Source organism: Corvus brachyrhynchos, unplaced genomic scaffold (genome assembly GCF_000691975.1).
Source record: "Corvus brachyrhynchos isolate BGI_N302 unplaced genomic scaffold, ASM69197v1 scaffold14, whole genome shotgun sequence".
Classification (NCBI taxonomy): Eukaryota; Metazoa; Chordata; class Aves; order Passeriformes; family Corvidae; genus Corvus; species Corvus brachyrhynchos.
In genome coordinates, this window is record NW_008239110.1 from 18251454 (window position 1) to 18273799 (window position 22346).

A 22346-nucleotide genomic window follows, 5' to 3' on the forward strand; every position below is an offset into this window, starting at 1 on the left:
AGAAGCTGTTGCTTGCTGGGAGCTGTATTCTGAGTTAGCCTTAAAATAATGAAGTTTGGACGAGATCCCTGGAGGTCATTTGGGCCAAGCACTGCTCAGAGCAGAGCCAACTTTGCTGTTAGATCATGTCGCTCAAGGCAGCACTGACTTTTCCTCCTACATCTAATTGGATTTTTCCCTTAGTGCAGCCTGTATCTGTTCCCACCTGTTGTTTCCCAGGGCACCTTTTGAGATGAGTGTGCCTTTGTTCTTTGTCTTCTTTGCACCTTCCCATTAGATAGCTGCAGGCAGCAATTAGGTGTCCCCTCAGCCTCCTTTTCCTAGGACAGAACAAGCCCAGTTTCTTGTGTCTCCTTGCACATCATGTGCTCCAGCACCTGATGATGTTGGTAGCTCTACTTTGTTTGTGTGTTGCTATGGTCTAAGCCCATCTGGCAACTAAGCAGCACACAGCTGCTCGCCCTATCCCGGCTGCAACTCAAATGTATTTCCAGTTAGAGATTGCATTTGATTTTATTTTCACTCTTTCGATATGTAAAAAGAACAGTAGTTCTCTTGAACCAATGTTAGAATTTTTTCTCCTAAGGTAGCTTTGTGCTTTTTACCTTCTTTGTTTAATGACATACAACCTAAAGAAAAATAGGTAATAGTCAAAATCTCTAGCTACACTGAGGAAGGACCCTGAGGAATTCCTTACTGTAGTAAAATCTGAATGCAAAAAAGTAGAACTGTTTAAAATCAAGCACATTTAAAAACACTTTCTATATGTATTTTTCAACAAAACTCAGTGCCAATATAATGTTTTTCCTCAAGTTAAGTACAGGAGAGTTCCTTTTGGTTTTGATTCTTTGCTTTCCAGGGAAAGAAAAAAGATGGTGTCTATTTGTGCTGATGGCAGTGCACTGCAGCTGGCATTAACCAGAACTAGATACAATTCTAAAGTAAACATTTCAATTCATGACTGAAGTTTTTGTTCAATATAACAGTTAAGCACATACCGTCATCCTGGATGCAATACTGAATATTTGTATCTTGCTATGGACAATAGTGAAATACTTTCTTGAACAGAAAGAGATAAAAAAATACTTTTTTTCATGTAGGTAGAAGCCCAGACTTTGCAGGAGTGCATAGAGGCATCCATATGTAGTAATCAGCAAATAAATTAATTTAGATACTTTATATGTTCCTCATGACTGAGAGGTTTAGTGAAGGCCATCATTTTGTGACAAACGACCCTTGAACTTGTTCTTGATATGTGTTCTATTGATCTGATGAAAATAAAATCACATCCTTCTCAAATAATTATAGAAATGGCAATGACTGATTACTCTTACGAATTACTTTTTTTCATTTTGGGTAATTTTTGTCACAGCTTTTTTTTTCTTTTTTTATGGAAATATAATAGCTAGCAAAATGAGAAGGAGTGCACAAAAGCTTGAAAAAATGTGGCTAAAATTCTTTCTTAACGATTCCATACTGAATTAATATCCTGCTGCTTACAGGGAGACTATTTGGCATGGTAGTTTTATGAAAGAGAAACAATGATGAAAAGAAGTTTACATTCAAAAGACACACATTCAAAAATTTTTTAATCTCAGCCAGTAAATGGAAAGATACAACTGTATAACTGAAACCAGAAGGTGCTACTTGGTTTGGTTGGCACTGGTGCACTGGTAATGCTGCAGGGAACTCTACAAGTCACAGAGGCCAATGCATCCCAATTTCTCCTGCTTGATCTAAACAGGTGTCCCTCTGAATTCAGCACAGGTCACTTGTACAGTTGTAGATATCAGCAGCATCCCATGTGGCTTCCTGAAGTAAGGAAGGCACACATTAGGCAGTGTGACCGGAAAGATACATGGGATGTGATTTTGTAGGAGAGGTAACTCACACGGGGCTCATCAGAGGCAGCTTTACTGGTAGCTGTGCAATTCCCAATGAACAGCTCACTGCGCTCACAGACACAGGGATGAATAGCAGAATGCGTCTGTAGGTGTTGTTCTGGACATTTTCCCCATGAGCTTTATTTAGCTCATGCACTGCCTTTTCCTCTGCAGACTGTATGAGGGACGGTGAACTTGAGGGCAGCTCAGGCCGTACTCGGACTGAATCGACCTTTGGAAGTACCTCTCTGTCTCAGATAAACATAAAGGGAGATTAGTAGGCACCTTTTATATGTTTGATTTAGGTGACTTGAATCTGAGCCACAGTTTTTAGATACCTTGCCAGCTCAGAACATGAAATTCCCCCCTTTCCCATACTGCTGCCAGTGAAGTCAAACGTGGATGCAGTGATGTTGACAGATGAGAGCTTTGGTCAGCTTAGCTGATGCCCCTCAGAGGCATCAAGTAACCAGCTGGCAGAGAACACTTTTCCTTGGCATATGTTAGACCTGCTGGGGGGCTCTGCCAGGCTGGCTGTCACAGCAAAGGCTTCTTCACAAATCCCAGGCTGTGCCCTCGGAATTTGGATACCTGGCATGCAACTGTGGTAGCTGCGTGTGCAGGTCCTCATTGCCTATTCACTCTGTGCCCATGGACACTGACCACTCCTGTGATATCCATAAGCATGTGATGAATGTCCATGCCCAGCCTTTACTGACCTTCATGAAGAAATTGTGTTGATATATTGAGGCTTCCACATTTGCCAGTCAGACAGCTAATAGGAGCTGCAGGGTATTCTCTACTGCTGTTTCTGACCACATCAATTGGACGGGTGGTTCCCAAATTCCATTACAAAAGCCCATGCCAAATGTTCTGTCCAGGTAACAAATTAAACTATAAAATATTTATTGCCTCTGTGGTGCTTTTTGTGCTTTCAGCTACAGCTTGGACGGTAAGACTGCATGATAATCCCTAAGAAATAATATGAGTTCGGAGTAGATCAAACTGTTTTGTAACCTCTGAGTAAGAAGCTGATTTGTCATGGCTGTTATTTCTGACCTACTCTAGTTCTTTGGCTTTTTTTTCTTTCAAACTTCTCTCTTCATTTATGGAAAATTGCTTGCTATGACCTAGCTCAAAAAGGCCCCCACAGACTCTGTAAAAGGGGAAAGGGAAAGGCAACATGCTGGCACTGTGAAAGTAATTTGGTTCTGTATGAGCATGAAACCATATTATAATTGTTTTACTTGTCAGGAAAAAGTATTTTTGTTATGTGCTACATCCCTTGACAGCTAGCATTTCCTTCCTCTGTGCTACTCTTAGGGAATTGCTAGAATCCATTAGATTTAAGTTGAAATCTCCCCAGAAGATCGTCCAGTTGCTAAAACCAATAGCTAGGTGAATGCACAGATGTGCAGATAAATGCGCATTCCTGTCAGATTCCTGCCGATTGTCTCAGTATGGTGCTAGAGTGAAGGTTGAAGCTGTTGCACGTGTGCTTGTTCGAGCTGGACTACCACTAGTGAGGCTGGCATGAGGACTCCAGTACAAATCTAGAAGTAAAATCTCATATCTACTTATTCTTCTATGTAGTGTCTCTTCTTGCAGTCAAAACAGAACCCATGAACAACAGTGAAACAACAACAACAACTGGAGATGGATCGCTTGACACTTTTACTGGGTCAGGTAAAGCCATAATAAGATGACATTTTGTTAGATTCACATTAGTGCAACTTTTAATAACCTTCACTAATGAATATTTGCATGGAAGCCATCTTTAAAAAGCTACTATAAAATATTATAGTATTTTATACCTAATAATAATAATAATAGAAATAATAATAGCTTTTTCATTTTTGTAAATGCAACTCAGCAATTTACATGAGGTGTGATCTTAAAGAAGATTTAATGATGACTAAGACCACTGCTGTATGCAAAAGTCTCAAAATAATACTGTTATTATGGTACTGTAGATCTTTTTCTCAGTGTTAGTCTCATATGATATCAGAAAAAATAAGGGGATTTTATTTCTAACAGCAATTCTAATTTGAACAGTTTTAGATCTTAAGGGTTATACCTCAGTGCTAATCCTTTTGCTCCTGTGATCAGTGTGTTAAACACTGACCAGATTGCCACGTTACTTTCTTTCCACTGCGATGAGCTACTTTCTTTCCAAGAAAGTAGTTTTACTTTAAATAATTGTAGGCTTCAATTATTTCTTAAAAAATTCAAACAAACAGTGGTTTAAGTAGATCCCTATAAATTATTGAAATGTGATGAACTGTGGAAAAACACAGATAATCTGCCTTCTAATCATTAAGTTGAATCCTGCTAATAATAATAATATTAACAAGGAGAGGAGGGAGAATAAGTTTTGGATCTGGAAATATCAGTTCAGTAACGACCTGACAGAAATGTCACCAAAGCCATGAATCACCACTCCACACCAATGCTCCTACTACTTTGGTAGACTTAGGTAGTCAAGCCCTATTTAAAATATTTTGGAAATCACAATGTTTCTGTGCAATTTTTTTTTTTAATCAGGTATATGTTTTTTGCAATTGTCTTTTAGCCATCAGTTAAACCCAAGAGCCGATTATTCAGAAGAGTATTTATAACTAATTTAATGCCTGAAGGAAAGGTATTTTGTGAGATTTAAAGCAAGCATTTGCTATTTCTGATTAGAAAAAATGAAAACATTGTCCTCATTATAATTATACTGAAAGGAACCCCATCAACTTAAAGGCTAAAAAATTCCATAAAAAGTTAAATAGTCTGGGCTAAAATTTAGCTTTTCTTTTTCACTCTGTTTTTACTCAATGCTAAAATTTTATTAGTAACGGTTACAAATCATAAAATATCCAAATCTATATATTATTTTTTTGATTTTTGGTCAAATTTTATCCACTTCTGCAATGTATTTAAGGCAACTGAGTTGTACTCTATGGCTGAGGCAACATTGGAGCGCTGGGAACTGCAGCCTTCAGCTCAGGTTTAGATAAATAAGTAACAGCTTGATTTCCCCAGGTGCCACTCACCCGTCAGCTTCCACTGACTTCAAAAGAAGTCTTGAGATCTTTACACTTTGGATATTTGGAAAGTTGGTGCCTCAAAAAAAAAAAAAAAGAAAGAAAAAGCAGGAATTTGAGCCTTGCATAATCCTTTTTTGCCTGTTAGCCACCTGCATGCTCAAAAGAAATATGAACCTGATTCTCAGTTTAGTGCAGAAACTCAAGCATTAAATGAGTACAGTCATTCTCAGCGGGAAATCAATAGTCTGCCTGTCTGGGTGATGTGCAGTCTTCATCACCAGAGCGAGACGCAGAGCTGCCCTGATAACGCACTCAGCCTTTCTTAAAGATTGAATACATTACTTCCACGTTTGCCTTTTACTCGTACTCCCAAATCAGGCAATTTGGTTAAGTCTAGTTTTGTGGGAGAAGTACTAAAGCGCAGTAAAAACTCAACAAAAGTGGGACTTCTCTGAGATTTTTAACCTAATTGGTTAGCTGGGAAGTTTAGTGGATTGCCAAAGACAGTAAATGCTCAGCAGTAGACAGATGTCATTTCAAATGAGCCACCTGCAACTGAAAAAATGCATAACAAAGCCCAACACTGAACAGTCTGTGTTTTCCTGAAAATGAGGTACATATGTGTGTTACTCCCAACTAGGACAACGTCATGATGCCAGCACTTCCCTTTATTTTATGAAATGAGACATGGATGAAAAGATAATTCCTGGTGCTGAGAGACATTTGAGAGACTGCAATGCAGAAATCCTCTCCTTCAAACACTCTACCCATTAAAATTGATTTCCATGCTCTAAGGGCAGTCAAAACACATGACCTGTCCTGGAGCTGAGCAGAAGGCTCAACAAGCCCTGTGGGGTGTAAAGTAGTCATCTTTGTCCCTAATGACCATCTGTAAGTGATGGTCAAACAGATTGTGTGAGATATAGGGCAGGAGAGACAGATTAGACTTCACAGAAAACTGTGATTCTGTGAACTGTTGATTGAAAAGCTGAAAAGATAAAGCACGTATATCTCTTGAATTTAGAGTGGCAGTTCCCTGGCTGCTGCGATCAGGCAGGATCCTGTTCAGGGCTGCAGCCCATGTGTTGTAGCTCATGCTCAGGGCTCCAGTTCCCCTGTGCTGCAGAGCTGCCCCTGGGAGACCCTGTGCCTCTGGGCATGGGTTAGCCGGGTGAGGAGTCACATTTGCACCCCCTTCCTCCTCCTTTTTCTTTAAAGAAGAATAGTTGGTAATTAGTATCGGTGTACTCAGTTTGCAGCTCTGTGATTCTGCAGCGCACTCCCACTGGGGTGGGCATTCACAGGATTGGAAGAGGTGCGCAGCCCTGAACTGAGATTTTTATCCACTGTGAATTTGTTGCAGCTGATGTGCTGTAATACTGTGTATATATTGCTTACAATAGTGGATTAATTTGAGAACTATTTTATCATTTGAATGGAGTAGTGCGAGAGGTATTTCATGTTCTCATTGTTTTTACTTAGTATTTATTACACACAGGATATAGAATACAGTTTATAGATAAAGAAAACAATTTCTGAAGGCTATAAAGGTGAAGTTAGGGAATGTCACTGCTGCTTAACCTACATTTGGTTCCCTTGTGCATAGAGATTTTGATGTTACTTAAATGAGGTCCTTTTAACCTAACCTTTTTGCACAGAATTTTCCAGATGTGTAATGAAAAATTACAAAACTCCAGCCCATATTAGTATACTGAACCCAACACATGCTATTAAAACAGTTAATGGTCATTTAAACCCTCCACAACCACCTTGGCCAGTTGAACTAGGAGAGTAACTGGTAAGAGCTCGCTGTCGGCTTGTCCCTTCTCTGAAACAATGTTAATGGGGACTGAAGAGATCAAGGGTCTTATACCTGCCCTGAAGGGCATTCCTCTGGTAAATTTAAGTAGAGAAGCCTTAGGAATATTTGAGTTTTTTGGAGAATAAACAAATCTGATTTTTTTTAACTTAAGCAACACAAAAGAGCATTTAGCCCCATTCATTGAAATGGGTATATAAAGTGCTGCAGTTATAAAACCCATAGCAACCTGTCTCCACCATCTCCCTCACTGCCAACAGTCCTCAGAGAAGGGAGAAGTTAGGAGGCTATCCAGCAGCCAAAGCTGTTAAAGCTCTATAACCCCTAGAATGAGCAGTCTCATCTATGAGATACAGGTGTGGTCATACTCTTATGGTAGGCCTTACACCCTGTGTTTCTCAAACATCTCACAGTCTGCAATGTAGTGCACAAATTGCAGGGACAAGCTACAGAGAAACAGTGAAAAGAACAGATTTTTTAGTCTTTCCTCTTTCTCTTCCTTACAACTGATAGTATCATCAGGGAAAATTGGGGAAAAAAGCAAGGAAATTTAAAACCAGACACATTCCAAAAACATTGTATTTTCTTGTCTGAATTTTAAAAATAAGGTATATGCGGAAAGAATAATAAAGCAGTCAGGAGAGTTTTTGCTGAAAATTATTAGGTTTTGATAATTTATTTTGATTTAAAATGAATTTTGATAATTTAAAGTAATTTAAATGAATAGGAATTAGTTTTTTTGTAGTGGGGTGGCATAAGGTAAACGTGGGTGGGGTGGCATGGTAAACGTGCTTTAATCAAACTGATTAATTAAGTGAGCTCTCATCCAGCAAATGATCAGACAAAAAGTGAAGCAGTATGGCAAAAATGATCCAATAAGCCGATAATGGATGACAAAAGTTCCTTTCCCTGAGAACCACCAAGGTCACTCTGCTGCTATTGCTTGTCTTTAGAAAGGTCACAGAGCTACAACAGGGAAGACTAATTACTCACCGAGCCTTAAATAACCAAGAGCATTCTTTAGAGTTCTATGGACCAGTTATGCTGATAGAAACAGCTATAGGTTTGTCTGACTCTGGGAATAGCTGCCTGCACACATACCAGATTGCTCTGTGGGTTGAGCTTAAACCACAGAAAGGCATTCTCAAAAAAACCCTCAAAAACAATATCCACACAAAATGAAATTTAGCAGATTTCCATCATAGGCAAACCCTCAATATCTTTTCAAACAGCAACTCTTTTATTAAATCTAATGGCACATGTTTTAAAAGTTGTTATCCAATTCTTCTTTACTTTCAAGCCATACTTAACTGCACATTTTAAAAAGAAGTTAATTGTTTTTCCTCTACTGTATTTTCCTTTTAAGTCCTACACATTCTAAATGCATTTAAACTAGCTTTAAAAATATGAAGTTCTGCATATGTTCAAAGCAATAGATCTGAGAGACATTAATTAGGGCTGGATGTAGAAATATATCATGTTTCATAAAATAGTTAGGAACCTAAACCTATTTGTCACTTATAAAATCCTGAATGTTCATTTCTACTACCATTACGAATAACTCAGGAAGAGGGTACACTTTGAAGTACAACTATGATTGATTAGACTAAAGAAATTCCAGTGCTTCATTGTGTACTACTTTAATCTTTTGAAAAGTGAATGAACAGCAGATGGCCTAATAAAGACACTCTGTATGTTTGCCCAGTATGGATTTGCTCTGAAGGGATTGGTTCAACACTTTAGAGTACATATATTTGGAATACATCTGTCTTAGTCAAGACAGATGGCTAAAGGAAAGGGAAACTTCCAAACACTTGGAATTAATCCAGTGTGAGCACTGCTTCTAGATGAAATTTTAATGGGTTATGACTATTGTTCTGTTAGCTTTCTTGGAAGAATGCAGCTGAGAATAGTATAGATATACACAATTTGGATGGCTACTGAACAGGACTGTTTATGCATCCTTTAAAATAAAAATGCTGTTGTTAGGGGATATGTGCTAATTGGCCTGTTTATAAAGAATGGTAGTTGCTTTCTAGTGCTCAATCCAGTATCTTCCATCACCTAAGCTAACTAAAATTAGTCACAACCATATAAAACATGTTTTTGCTATCCAGTATTAAAATTGAACTTGTTAATGTGAGACTATAAAGGTAAGTGTATGTTATTTCAATTCCATGAAATACCGTATGTTAAATCACAAGATTCTTTTTAACTACCCCTTTTAATACAACTTGCAAATTTGAAAGATTGACAGTGTGTGGATCACAGCTGATGCATGAAACACATGCCTCTACAGTATACTCAAAAATGTGTTAGTCATGTTGAGAAAGCATGACACACCCATGCTAACTAAAGAGTTCTGCACAACCATGAATGATTTGGGAGTTTTTAAAATTTTAAATTTTTGTATTAAGATGTTGCAGTTCAGGTGACATCTGCTTCCTTGAAAAGCTGTCCATTTCAATAGGCTTCTCTGTTAGTGTTGCTGCAATAGTTCACACTGTTTGGCTGTGTAGGTCTCATGGTGTTTCTAACTGCTGTACTCTTGTTTTCTGTTTTGCAGTAATAACAAGTAGTGGCTACAGTCCCAGATCAGCGCACCAGTACTCTCCACAGATATATCCCTCCAAGTTAGTGTCTGCACCTCTTCTTTTCTAAAATTCTTAAGCCGCAGTACTGACTCTGGTACTGACTCTCTCTCCAACTTTTTTTCATCATGTGTCTGCAGAGTAAGATCCTGCTTTGTGCAGTATTGCTGCACAAGAAATACCCTTGAATATCAGCACACAACGGAAGTAAAATAGTCAGACTATTGTGTTCTCAGACATCAGAATGTTAACAGCATATGCGGGGAATACATACAGATATATTTCGAAGAAGTCAGTTTATATATAGAAATCACAATTGCATGCACAAGTTGCATACTGGGGGGTAACCCTGCCCCTGACCCTTCCACAGCCAGCATTGCCAAACGCTTCCAAACATTCCACAATCGTGAACCACCCTTTCCTTGTCCCTCTCCAATATCATAAGGTTTAAAAATCAAATAAATTGGATTAGCTTTTAATCTTATTATTTTTAAGCCATCGGTTTTTGTTAGGAATAGAAAACTTCTTCACATTTCTTTTTTTTTTTGGGGGGGGGAGGCAGGGGTGGGGACTGACTCTTGGGCAATCACATGAATACAGGAGTGGGAACTTTAGGAAGGAACACCAAAGGTGTTGTATGAAACTGCTGCAGTTGGCAGCCTATCAATTTGTTTGTCCTATGATCAGTGTTGTGCACAAGAGTTCTTGATTCCAGTATGCCACCTGCTTGTTTCTGTGTATTTGATACAGCTATTGGTGTGACTTTGGTACAGAGAAAATATTAAATCTAAAGATTCAAGAGCCAATTACGCTCTTTCAAGTTTTTTTAGCAAATTTGCATTCATATAATGGTAGCCAAAATTTATTAATACAGAAAGTAGGCGCTTGAAGTAAGAGCTCTCTTTCCACTTAAACCAGGTTTTGGCAAACAAAATTAGATACTTTTGGCCAAATACATTACAAGGTTTAATAGAATTTTTAATCTACACTTACAATTTTTTGGCATCTAAATTAATGAATAATCCTTTTCTGATAGTAAATGCTGCCAACTGTACTGAATTAATTAGAAAGAAAAAAAATTAAAAAAAAAATAGAACCTGAAATTTAGTCATGGCTTTTAATGGCCAGGTTTCATTTAGCGTAATTCTGCAGAATGTGTTTATTCAACTCTTGGTCCATAAAGTCTTATTTGACTTACAAAACAATCCAAGAAAAATGTTTCTTTGTATATTTTTGCAACTCTGGAGGGCAAAAATTTTAAATTTGATTTTATTCAATCTCTCTATAAAACCTCAGTATTCATAAATAAAGGACCATTTTTATTTCCATTCTATTTCCCTAGCCCATATTTTCCGAACATTTAAAGCCCATCTGGTTACCAAAGTACTGTTGTATTTTTTGTGCTGCTCTCAATGGGTAGGATCCATCTCCCATTGAAGCTAGAGGCTGCATGTCTGTTGAAGCAGAACCTATACAGATGACATAATGTACTAGCTTCAACATTCACCTCTGTGTTTCCTTTATCCTTGTAATCCAAGTTTCCCTCCACTGGATTAAAAAAGCATGGAGGCTTTTCTAATGGCTGATCTCAGCTGAAAGAGCTCATATAGAGACACGCAGCAGTGGCACAGCCCACCTAAAAGTGGACACAGTAGATTAAGAATTAAATAATTGTGGGACAGCATAAGATATTCACTGTGCCTTGGGGAATGTGGGACAGAGTGTTTTTCAGCTTATTTCAGTGGGGGATGGAACAAATCCCAGAAGAGGAGCAGTTGGCAGAATAATGAACTGCCTTTGGACATCTTTAAACCTTTTTCTTTACTTTATTGCTTGAATCAACATACAAAGTATTTGTTGCCACAGTAATGCTATTTTTCCTGATATTTAGGCCCTATCCACACATTCTTTCTACACCAGCAGCTCAAACAATGTCTGCCTATGCCGGACAAACCCAGTATTCAGGAATGCAGCAACCAGCGGTCTATACAGCCTACTCACAGACAGGACAGCCCTACAGCTTACCCACTTACGGTATTTGACCACTTATTACTTCACTTTATGTAGAACTAAAAGCAATGCTGACTGGAATGTTTTTTTTTTTTTTGCTTTCTCTTTTGTTTTCCCAACTGTAACAAAATATTTTAAAGAATCAGTTGAAAATTAATTTCTTATACAGATTTGGGTGTAATGTTGCCAGGCATCAAGACGGAAAGTGGGCTCTCACAGACCCAATCTCCCCTGCAGAGCGGGTGCCTCAGTTACAGCCCAGGGTTTTCCACCCCACAGCCAGGCCAAACACCCTACTCTTACCAGATGCCAGGTGAGTAGCCACCTCTAAAATTCAAAGCTAAGTATTTCTTTCCAGTACTGATAAGCTTATGTGTATTCATCTTGATCATCTGTTATTTTAGATCTGGTCATGGAATGCAGTCCCTATTTGCACCTTCCTTTGGATTTTGTAGTGGAGTGAAATCACATGGCAGGACTGGAAGCATTCATTGTATTTACTAACATATACAAGTCTCTTTTCCTTGTTTTCATGTTTCTGAGTATGACATAATTTGATACTTCTTTCTCTTTGGATCAACATAATTTTTTAGAACTTCTCCTTAATTGATATTTATTCTTTCATTTACCATTTGTTAATAATTCATTTATTACCCTCTGGTCATCCATAACCTGTTGTATTTGGATAATTTTTAGGCTTCTTATACAATGTTTAATCTTCTGCATATTACAAACTGCAATATGAATCATCCGATTTATGTTGCAAACAAGGACATGCCTCATTACAGATTGATTGAAAACACACAGATGCAGTCTTTTGAAAAGGTTTTTGTTTCTCAAATGTAACACTAAAGTGTTAGAAATGAAGGCAAAAGAGAAAAACAGTACTTGAGGAGGGGTGAGACTGCAATAGACTGAAAAATGTTATCTAAATTGGTGAGATGACTTACTGCTGATCTCTTCCTTGCATGGTGTGAAGAGGAATGTATGCCTGTATGCATGGAAGTAGCATTTCATTTCTTTCAAAGTTTCATTACACTATTTCATACTTCTAACAGAAAATAAAAGTTGGGGTTTTTTTCTGATTTGTCTGATCTTAAAATGGAATATTCTAATTAGAATTTTATTTTGATTCACAAACAAGTTCTCACAGTTAATTGTATTTTTTAATTTTAGGTTCTAGTTTTACACCATCATCCACTATTTATTCAAACAATTCTGTTTCAAATTCTACAAACTTCAGTAGTTCACAACAGGTATGAATATTACCATTTCTATTTGCCAGTTACAAAAGGACTTCTATAGCTCCAGTGATAGCATGTTTTTTTAATTTAGATCTGTTATGTTGAATGAGACTCACTGTGGTTCAATGCTATTTTCTGTGGAAAATGATCAAAATCCTACTGGAACCCTAGTTACATATTTTAGCACTTAAATAATTCAGCAGCTTCCCTGTAGTCTTTAGTAAATATCTTTAAAATAAAAAATACTGAGTATTATTAAAGTAAAAAAAAGCTAAACCAAGACTTCAAAACACTGGTAAAAATTGTATGATTGTATACGTAGAAATATTTAATGGGAAAAAATTCACTCATTACTGTGTTTAATTGAGTGCTCTGCTGCATCTGCTGTTTCAGGATTATCCATCATACACAGCTTTTGGCCAAAATCAGTATGCACAGTATTACTCAGCATCAACATATGGTGCATATATGACCTCAAACAACACGGCTGATGGCACTTCATCATCATCAACCTACCAGTTACAGGACTCTCTCCCTGGCTTGACTAGTCAACCAGGTACAGATCTACATTCAGGTGAAAACAATTTTTGTATTTTATTCTCTACTTGTATAAAGACAGGATTTCCATATCCAACTTGCATTGATTGAATGGCTTGTTTGAATATTGATATTTTAATCTCATGCCTTTCAGAAAATTTTATCATGTAAACCACCCAAAATAAGCTTTTTTACTGTTTAGTTAGGAAACCTGTCCAGTTTGTTTGCTAATTAAATAAAGCTTTTTGCAGACTGAGATGGTTGTCAGTATCACTGGCAGTGGAGCATTCCTGTTTCCACCTACGAATTCTGAAGTATTGCTGTAAGGAATTTAAAACAAAATAGCATTTTTCATTTCATTATACCCCAGCCATGCTAGCAAGAGCACATGGGCTTTATTCCAATATGTACAAGCCATGCTTGCTAATTCACTAATTTAAGTAACCAAGAATAGACAAATTGGTTATTAGCACCAAAAAAAAAAAATTGTGTTGAAGTAGTCGAATTTGCAAGAGCATTATTAAGAGACATGAGGAGGCTCCCTTTGCCTGCCCAGCCCTGCCCTCTTGTGCACAGCCACCACAGCACAGCAGCCTGTTACTTGTATTCCTAGGACACCTCTGGAGGGTAGTGGCAGTTCTTCACTTTTCTTTAGCACCCTTAGAGCAGTCTCTTTCAGGGGCACTGGCTTCACTCAGCCAGCATGGGCAGTGTCTGCCTTGCCCGCAGACCGTGAGCATTTCTTAAAAGACTAACAAACTGGCTTTTGGATTAGGCTCTGAATAGGGGAGGAATTTATGCTTTAGTCACAAAATTAGCTTATTGCATAAATCTTCCTAACAACTGCACCATCTTACTGAAAAATACAGTAGAAAGACTAAGGTATTATTGTAATGAATTTGTACAAAGGAAAAGTAACTGTGTAGAAAAGTATAAGCAAGGACTCATACATAATATAAACTGCTTAAATTTGCTAAAAAACACTGGAATTTTAATTAAATTGGTTGAAATTTTTCCTACATAAATGTTTTCCTCAGGCTGATTTTTAAAGTGTAACAGTGTGCTGTGTTGTGTGTGTTTGGGGTGGGGTATGATGTGGTATGGATATGGATATGATATGGAATGGCGATGGGGAGATACACATTCCTTTGATTTTTGATGAAAAGTGTAACATTATTCAGTAGTCTCAGAATGTAAATTTAGGAAGAAGAACCTACAGGTAATGTGAAATCAGGTGAAATTTCATCAGGTGGAGGATATCTATAACAGACACGAATCATACATAAAGAATTTTTAGAAGAGTATGGAGTGTACTCAAGTTACAAGTTATGTTTTGATAACTGTGTATGTCCTGTGTACTTTTCCTTGCTGCTTTGTTATTCCTTCATATTCTTATTTGAGAAAATCAGACAGTTTCCATGTTGTCTCTCCCCTAGGTATCTGTGTTTCCTAGAAATGCTGTGTAAATGTATCATGTATTACAAGTACCATTAGTATTGAATAGAACTGGCAAAAGAAAAGGAATCTTAAGTAGTTTGAACAGGTAGAGAAAGTATTGAAGGCTTCACATCTGTGGAACAGTAAAGATTTTTCTTGGTTGTGGATTGTTTAAGCATATGAACTTGTTCTCTTGTTAAGTAGGTTGTGCATCTGAACTTAACAAATCCGCCCTCATCTGCTCCTTATTTCTGTGAAGTGTTGCAGTGATCATGCGACCCTCTGCTGAGAGTGAAACGCCCACTTTGTGAATACGTGACATGCCTGTGCCCTTCTGTGTCACTGTAAAAATAAATTTCCACTGGTGAGGGGCAGTGTCTTGGAGATAATTTCAGATATCATAGATCATACTGCAGATCTTTAGCACTCACTGTGTTCACTTGCTGTCAAACAAGTTCTTACAAGACTTACTCCAACAAAACCTTAAGACTAAGCACAACAAGGCACTTCATTCTTCTGCCATCTCCACTAGCTCTTAATTCAAATATTTAATCAAAGCCTCTAGTACTCCTCATATATATAGGATTTCTCATTTTCATAATAAAGCCCCATCACATCAAGAGCTAATACCAGCTACAGTTTTATTTATTGACTGTATGAAAAAAATGAGATGAAAACTGAAATAGACTTTACTCTTTCTGCTATTCACGGCAAACAATAACACACTAGAAGTCAGGAAAAAAAGCAGGTTTGTAATGTTGAAGATGTCTTCTGGCTTCTCTGTCTGGTAAGAATATGTAACAAAAGTCAATCCATAAGGAAATTATGAAGGGGCTCAGAAATTCGTCCATTCCACATCTGTGTAATGCTCAGTTCCTTAAACCAGGGACTTCTCTTCTGAGCTTGCATTGTGCCTGCCTTATATTAAGATTTTTCAAAATGCACTTGTTACCACAGAGTATTTCTGAGACAAAAAGGTATCTCCTAGGGCACTTCATCTCAAATAGGGATAACTCAGATGGAGTGGGAGATGAGGTCTCAGGAGAAAAGTACACTTGAGTGTATTTGTTGAATACATGAGTACATTTAATTTAGGGCAAATAAAACTCTAGCAGAGGATATGGGCCTGGATAAAACTTCATGTGAAGGCACCTTGCTATCATATATCCAGGGTTAGGGGAGGTGAATTGCCATAGGATATTAGCTCCCATTCCGTTACTGGGATGCAGCAAAGTTTAATTTGGTACCCACAAAGAGGTCACCCTTTGTAGCTTCTCTGGGAGATGGCATTAGGTTTATATTCAGACTGCATAAACTCTTTTCTCCTGCTTAAGTCGTAGAACTGTGTTTTAACAAGGAGGAGAGGATGTTCACATCATTGAACTAGAGGTGGGAAACAATGTCCTGGATATGAAAGACCACCTCCATTTGTAACAGAGTGCTGTAATTCCCTTTGTAACATGGTGCTGTAATTCCCTGTCCTCTAACTGGAGCTGCAGCAAGGTCTCCACAGCGTGAAAGTTTTCATATTGGACAAATGTATGAGTATGTGTAAGAACATCTGTGATAAAGCTGTCATTCCATATTCTGGTTTTAACATTTTCCTACTGTTTTCTTGGATCACTGGTGCTGCTCATGGTCCCGGTGGGATAAGGCTATGAGGTATATTTATTAGGCATGTGTTGAATATTGAACAAGCTAAAAAAATTCAAACATTGTAATAAAAATTTCTGTCTAATATGGGCTGCAGTAGGAGTTCTTCATGATGTTAATGTTTTCAATACTCTTTGGTACTAGAATTTCTCACATCCTTTTACGTTACAGGGCTGAATTTTTAATAAATTTTCATTTAATCAGCATTCACCTCATTTCTAAAGCAAACAGAGGATAAGAAAAGTGTAGTTTCTCCTTTAGACTGTTGTTAGTAAAAAGCAAATCAAGCAATTAGGCCTACAGTTGTTTAAAAAAACAAGCACTACTGACTTCTGCAGTTCTAAAATAGATGCATACCTTGCTTTCAAGCAAGAGACAGCTGCTCATTCTGATTTAGAGATTAACGTAATGAAATAAAGTTGGCTTTAAATATCTAGATTTTACAAGGAACAGTGATTAGTTACAGTACTGATTAATAGATAATTATGCAATTGTGAACAGCATTGACCCAAGCAGAAGACTGGAGCACCAGGTCATGGCTAATGCTAAATGAAAATCTGAGTTATTTACTTCAGTTGTTGTGTACTTTCAGAGCAGATTTAGAACAGGTTTTTGTTTTTTTTAATTTTATTTTTGGTAGATTAGAATAAACACAGTCATTGAGAGCAGATGTTTTAGTATATTACTGCAGAAATGAGTTTTGATTTTGTTCTAATGTGTTGAAATGCTATAAATAAGAAGACTTTTATGGTAAGAATGTAAGCATTCATCTTCACTTACTTAGTTTTTGCCTTTTTGTTTCTGGGGGTTTGGTTTGGGACATTTTTTTCCACTCAGTCAGAAAAATCTAGGAGACTGTGTTTTTGTACAGAACTCTTGCCCACTCAGAACTTCTTTGAAAGCCATTGTACGTTTTTGCTGCACAAGGGTTCTGATTTGGATGCTTCTTGTACAGTTACACATTACCAAAGTACATTTTCCTGTTCTTATGAGGAAGGAGCTAAGATAATGTGATCCTTATTGATTGCTTCACTGCTTGCAGTGACCTTGCTGAGATCAACACCATGCTGGGAATAGAAATGATTAGTCAACAAGAACTCTCTCTCCATTCTGTAGGGATTTCTGTCTGTGTGGCTTGTCCTTTCTCTGCATACCTCTATGAAAAGTCACTTAACCTCTTTTACTACATGCTCAGTCCCCTTAACTGTCATGGTGACCCTCACCTGGACTGACTCCAGTTTGACAATATCTCCCTTCTACTTGGGGACCCAAAACTACGCATTTTTCCAGATGTGGTCTTGCAAATTCAGAACAGAGCAGAAAAATCGAACTCCTTCATCTGCTGGACACTCAGTGATGCTTTTTAATAAAAATGGAAAAAAAAGTCAGATTTCAGCTCAAAATCAGATGCATCACAGATGACTTTTGGGAAACGTTTGTACCAAATGTTAATTTATTCTGTAGATGTGCCATCATGAGCACTTTTAACAAATATTACCAGTGGCCCAGAAATGCTCAATTACAGGCAGCTCAAGGACTCCCTTGAATCAAAATCTGTAGTAGATGTCAGATCAAAGCTGTACCCTTTCCTCCTTTAGTGGAGAAAAATCCAATCATTATTAACAGGATAAATGATGAAGGAGTGTTTTTTGTCATTTAGCACTTGGGAACCTAGCCAAACTGCATTTGCTGCTAGAAGTTTTGAAAGGGCACTGTGTTGTGAAGAAAGTTATATTTTCCATATATTGAGCTGTTGCATTAAAGTAATTTGTAAAGAGAAGTTCCACACCATCCTCCCAGGAGATACTTACTTCTCTCAGTCACAGAAGTACACAGCTACTGGTTTATGGTCACCTCTAAAGCCCTTTGATATGACCAGAGGGAAAACAAGTTAAATGGCTAAGTCAGGGATAGGCTGGAGTGTGGCTAAGACCAGCTATGCCATACCAGATCAAAGACCCTTCTGGCACATCTCTGTGACAGCCCACAATCTTCACACTTGGAGAAAGATGATCAGAACACAGTAAATACAACTTCATCCTCTTTTAGGTACTAACTGGAATATTGCATTTAATATTAAGGCTTTCCTCTGGCAATTTATGGGCTGAGGTAAGGTGAAGAAAAAAAGTGAACTTTACTAAAGTGCAGGTGGCATGGGTGGAGGAGATGAAGCTGGAAGCTGCCTAGCTGTTCTGGGGCATGGACGAGTGCCAAAGTGTGTTCTGGTAAACGTAAAGCAGGCCTTGGAAATAAGTCTAGCTGAACTGAAAACATGGGAAATTAACTACTTTAATTAAACAGCACTTCATGTTTTGAGAAACCATTAGCATGACCTCTAAAATATATCTTCCTTGGAGATATGGATATTTTGCCTGGGCTTGTGTGTTTTTGTGTATATGCACATGCATATGTGTCATTTGAATCTTTCACTTACTCTGGTAAGGTTTATAGTGTTTCATTGGTAAAGTCAAAAGTGCACATGGCATCTGCTGATTCCATCTAGATAAGACAAGCCACATTATCATTCTTTTTATACAAGTTTTTTACATGTCTCTTGCCATTGAGTTTGCATACAGATGTGTTGAACTTTGAGAAAAAAAAGTTAATTATTTAGAAATCCAGCACTAATTTTGACATGAATGATTGACTTTACAGGGGAGTTTGACACAGTGCAGAGCCCCTCCACGCCAATCAAAGATCTTGATGAGAGAACATGTAGGAGTTCTGGGTCAAAGTCTCGGGGTAGAGGGCGGAAGAACAATCCATCACCCCCTCCGGACAGTGACTTGGAGGTATGTCTGCGGTAATTGATGAACATCAACGTGGAGGTTTCTTCTAAGGAAGTGTAAATTCTGAATGCTGCAGCTGTGAAAATAGCTTAAAGCACTTTAGAAGACATCATGGACTCAGTGTCACTAACTGAATGTAACAGAGAGTAGTAGCTGTTTTAATATGGATGTACAATGAGACTTTACTGTTCTGCATGACAAAATTAGGCAGAAAGGTAGAAATTCAGTCTTGTGTTTTTTAGCTCTTAGATTATGTGCCTGACAGTTTCTCATGCAATAGAACCACAAATCTGTATTCAAAATTGTCACATTTTCTTGTAGTTTTTTGAATAGGAAACCTCAAGTAGATCGCTCAGCTTAATTGCATGTATTTATGGATGCAGTGTAAATATGCAGGATCCTCTGGCCATAGCCTTTTGAATGTTTAGGCACCTATTTGTGCTTGTGCTTGTATGTTATATCAGTGGATATAAATGAGGCAGCTTACCTCTGTGAAGTTGTGGCTGTGCTTAAGCATGTGCAAGATCAGTCCCTTAGCGAAGAAATACATCTGCCTGACCTATGGGATGACAATTTCAAGCACAGGTGACCTCTTAGCAACACAGTAGTTATAGTGGTGTCGCTCCCATGTCAGCCGTGCAGCGCCTTGCGGTGGCAGGAGCAGGAGGAGGACGCAGAGTGCCTGTGCGTGTGTGTGACCCTCCAGCTCTGGCACCAGGGACGTGCTGTGCTGCCTGCCAGTGCCGTGTGTCCCCTGCTGCCACCAGAGCAACGCGGCGAGCCAGCAGCCCTGGCGTGCCCCACTGCTCTGCCGTCACTGAACAGTCCAATTTATTATTTACCAGTGAAAATGAAAATGAGTGAAATCGAATGTATGAAACTGAATTAAAATAATCTGTTTCATCCTACAGTATTATTTGAATTCTAGATTTTAGTTAATCAGTAGAAATAAAGAAGAATCTTGAATCAATAAGACTCACAGAGAAGTATCTGAAAGTAGTTTATCCTTAACAATTATGTCTGACCCCCATCATGTTTCTGAAATCTGCGTTACAGAGCTTTTGTGAAAAGCTTTTTAGAGAACAAGTAAGAAATCATTGAAGAGTTAAAAAGTTACTGCCTTTTGACTTTTTACGGTGCATGATACACTCTTATTGATGATTTCAGAAAAAACCTGCTCAGTTAATAAGTACTTGGCTAACCTTTTAAGACTCAGTTTACTTTTAACCTCCCTGGGTGGTGTGGTGGTGGGACTGTGATGTTATTTGTTCAATAATATTTTCCCCAATTCTGTTTTCAGCGTGTATTTGTTTGGGATTTGGATGAAACAATCATAGTTTTTCATTCGCTGCTTACGGGATCGTATGCACAGAAGTATGGCAAGGTATGTGAGCTGTGAATTTTGTGTCAATTCACCGCAGCTATCTGGCCTGACTATGTACAAGTTTTTCACCTCTGTTTTCTTTATGGCTTGGGTGAAGTTAAAGTGTACAGTAAACCCCATTTTCAGAGGGTTAATATGAAGAAGTCAAGGAGAGAAATGAGACACAGACCCTAAGCACAGTAGATGAGGCAGGGCTGAAGCAGATGCTGCAAATGAGAGGAGAATTTATAGAGGAACAAGGATGAGGTTCCTGACGTGAGTTGGAAGAGACATTGCAGGGAGATAATAGATGAAGTGCACAAATGGAAATAACTGACAGTATCTGGAAGAGTAAAGGAAGAAATAAGAAACTGGGCTGGTGGGTGAATTTACTGGGAAATTTATGAATAGGATGAGTAAGAGTCTGACTTATTTCAATGCCAGCTGCAGATGTTGTTCTTTGACTCCCCACCTTTTTCACTGAATTTTTGATTCCCTTGGCTGGCTCTGGGCTGAGTAATGCTGGGGAGTGAAACCCTCTCCCAAGTAGTTTTAAGCATCCTCTCCCCTCCAGTGAGTCCAAAAGGAGTTCAGGTCACAGAGCAATGAGTGGGAGAGCAGGAAGAAGAGTGAGGGAGGCAAAGAGAGGCAGTGGCAGACTGGAGGAGCAGGAGCAGGAACTCTGGGAGCCTGCCATGCTGGTATTGGGAGTCTGGGGAATGGCTGCTTGGACAAGGTGAGAAGGGTCTGGTGTGTAACAACAGGAGCAGACTGATGGGAGAGGTAGAGTTAAGGCCTGGATAAAACAAAAAATCAAAGCAAATATGTGGAAGGAGGAAAATGGACAAGGGAGATGTTAGTATGTACATATATACTTTTCTCTGTGCTGTTTGTTCTATTCAAGTGAAATTAATGCAAGGGTATTTCTTTTTAAGAACATAGTCATGTCCATACTGTGTCAGATAAGGGGCTTGTTTAGCATGTTTTCAGCATCATTATTCCAGCCAGAATCAGATGCTTGAGAAAAGGATGCGAGAAACAATACATCACAGAAATGCTTTTCACAACCCCCTCCCCTACCAGTGGGTTAGAAATGTCCGAAGCCAGAACCTGTGGATTATAACCAGAAACGGCCAGTCTTCCATGTGATCAACCTTTTGTGGCTACTAATAAAGAAAGTTAATGGGAAAAGTCACAGGCCAAGTGCAAATCTGAATTTCTGGAATGCTAAGATAAGGATAGTTACTCATGTCTTGTAAAGCCTTCCTTGCTTTGCAGCTTCACAGTGCCAGATCTGTGCACATTTCAGTTCTCTGTCAAAAAATCCTCTTCTGCTGTTTTTCAGACATTGCAACAACAGTGACTTTGCCAGAACCGTTTCCAACTAATAGTTATCAAAACAAGGGAGAAACCTAACTGCACACAAACTTTTGCATCACTTTGAGCCCACAGACAACCACAGGACTTGCTGAATTGTCACAGTGATAAAGTCATTCCTTTCATCCTTTTTTGATTGTGCCCTTAGGATGTTTCCTAAACCAACTGTAACACATAGTTTTAAAAATCAGAGCTCATTTGTAGCTCACAAAACATCTGTGGATAACTTTGAAAAATGTCTTGTAAACAGCAACAGAAATTTAATTCCTCTTGGTATATTAGTAATGGCATATTAACAGACAGTAGTACTGACAGCAGATAAAGTCTTATATAAACCAAAAGTATCTCAAGGTTTAGTGAAATTAATGTAGTTATACTGCTGAGATCAACATCAGCAAACTAATGTCATGGATATCTATGGTGCAAAAGATGCGGAGTTGTGGAATTCTGAAAGTAAAATCCTTTTTTTGTTCTTTTTTTGTTTTGTTTTGTTTGGGGGGGGGTTGGGGTTTTTGGGGGGGGTTTTGTTTGGTTGGTTGGTTAGGTTTTTTTTGGGGTTTTTTTTTGTTTTTATTTTTTTGGTACTGATAGGCGGCATTCACACCAGTAGG

At 38.3% G+C, this 22346-nt stretch overlaps 1 protein-coding gene across 12 annotated transcripts in view; it reads left to right on the forward strand.

The window, feature by feature from the left end:
- Window positions 1-22346, forward strand: part of EYA4 (EYA transcriptional coactivator and phosphatase 4) — a 144551-nt gene that overhangs the window by 98339 nt on the left and 23866 nt on the right. For 4 of the 12 annotated variants that reach the window (XM_017739762.1, XM_017739761.1, XM_017739766.1 and 1 more), the window contains 8 exons: window positions 3477-3569; window positions 9301-9367; window positions 11217-11359; window positions 11505-11648; window positions 12512-12591; window positions 12973-13135; window positions 18862-18998; window positions 20296-20379. In XM_017739762.1, the coding sequence (XP_017595251.1) occupies window positions 3477-3569; window positions 9301-9367; window positions 11217-11359; window positions 11505-11648; window positions 12512-12591; window positions 12973-13135; window positions 18862-18998; window positions 20296-20379 (911 nt within the window). Of the gene's footprint in view, window positions 1-3476; window positions 3570-9300; window positions 9368-11216; window positions 11360-11504; window positions 11649-12511; window positions 12592-12972; window positions 13154-18861; window positions 18999-20295; window positions 20380-22346 lie in introns of all 12 variants that reach the window. The other 8 variants (XM_017739759.1, XM_017739764.1, XM_017739760.1 and 5 more) reach the window with 6 other exon arrangements.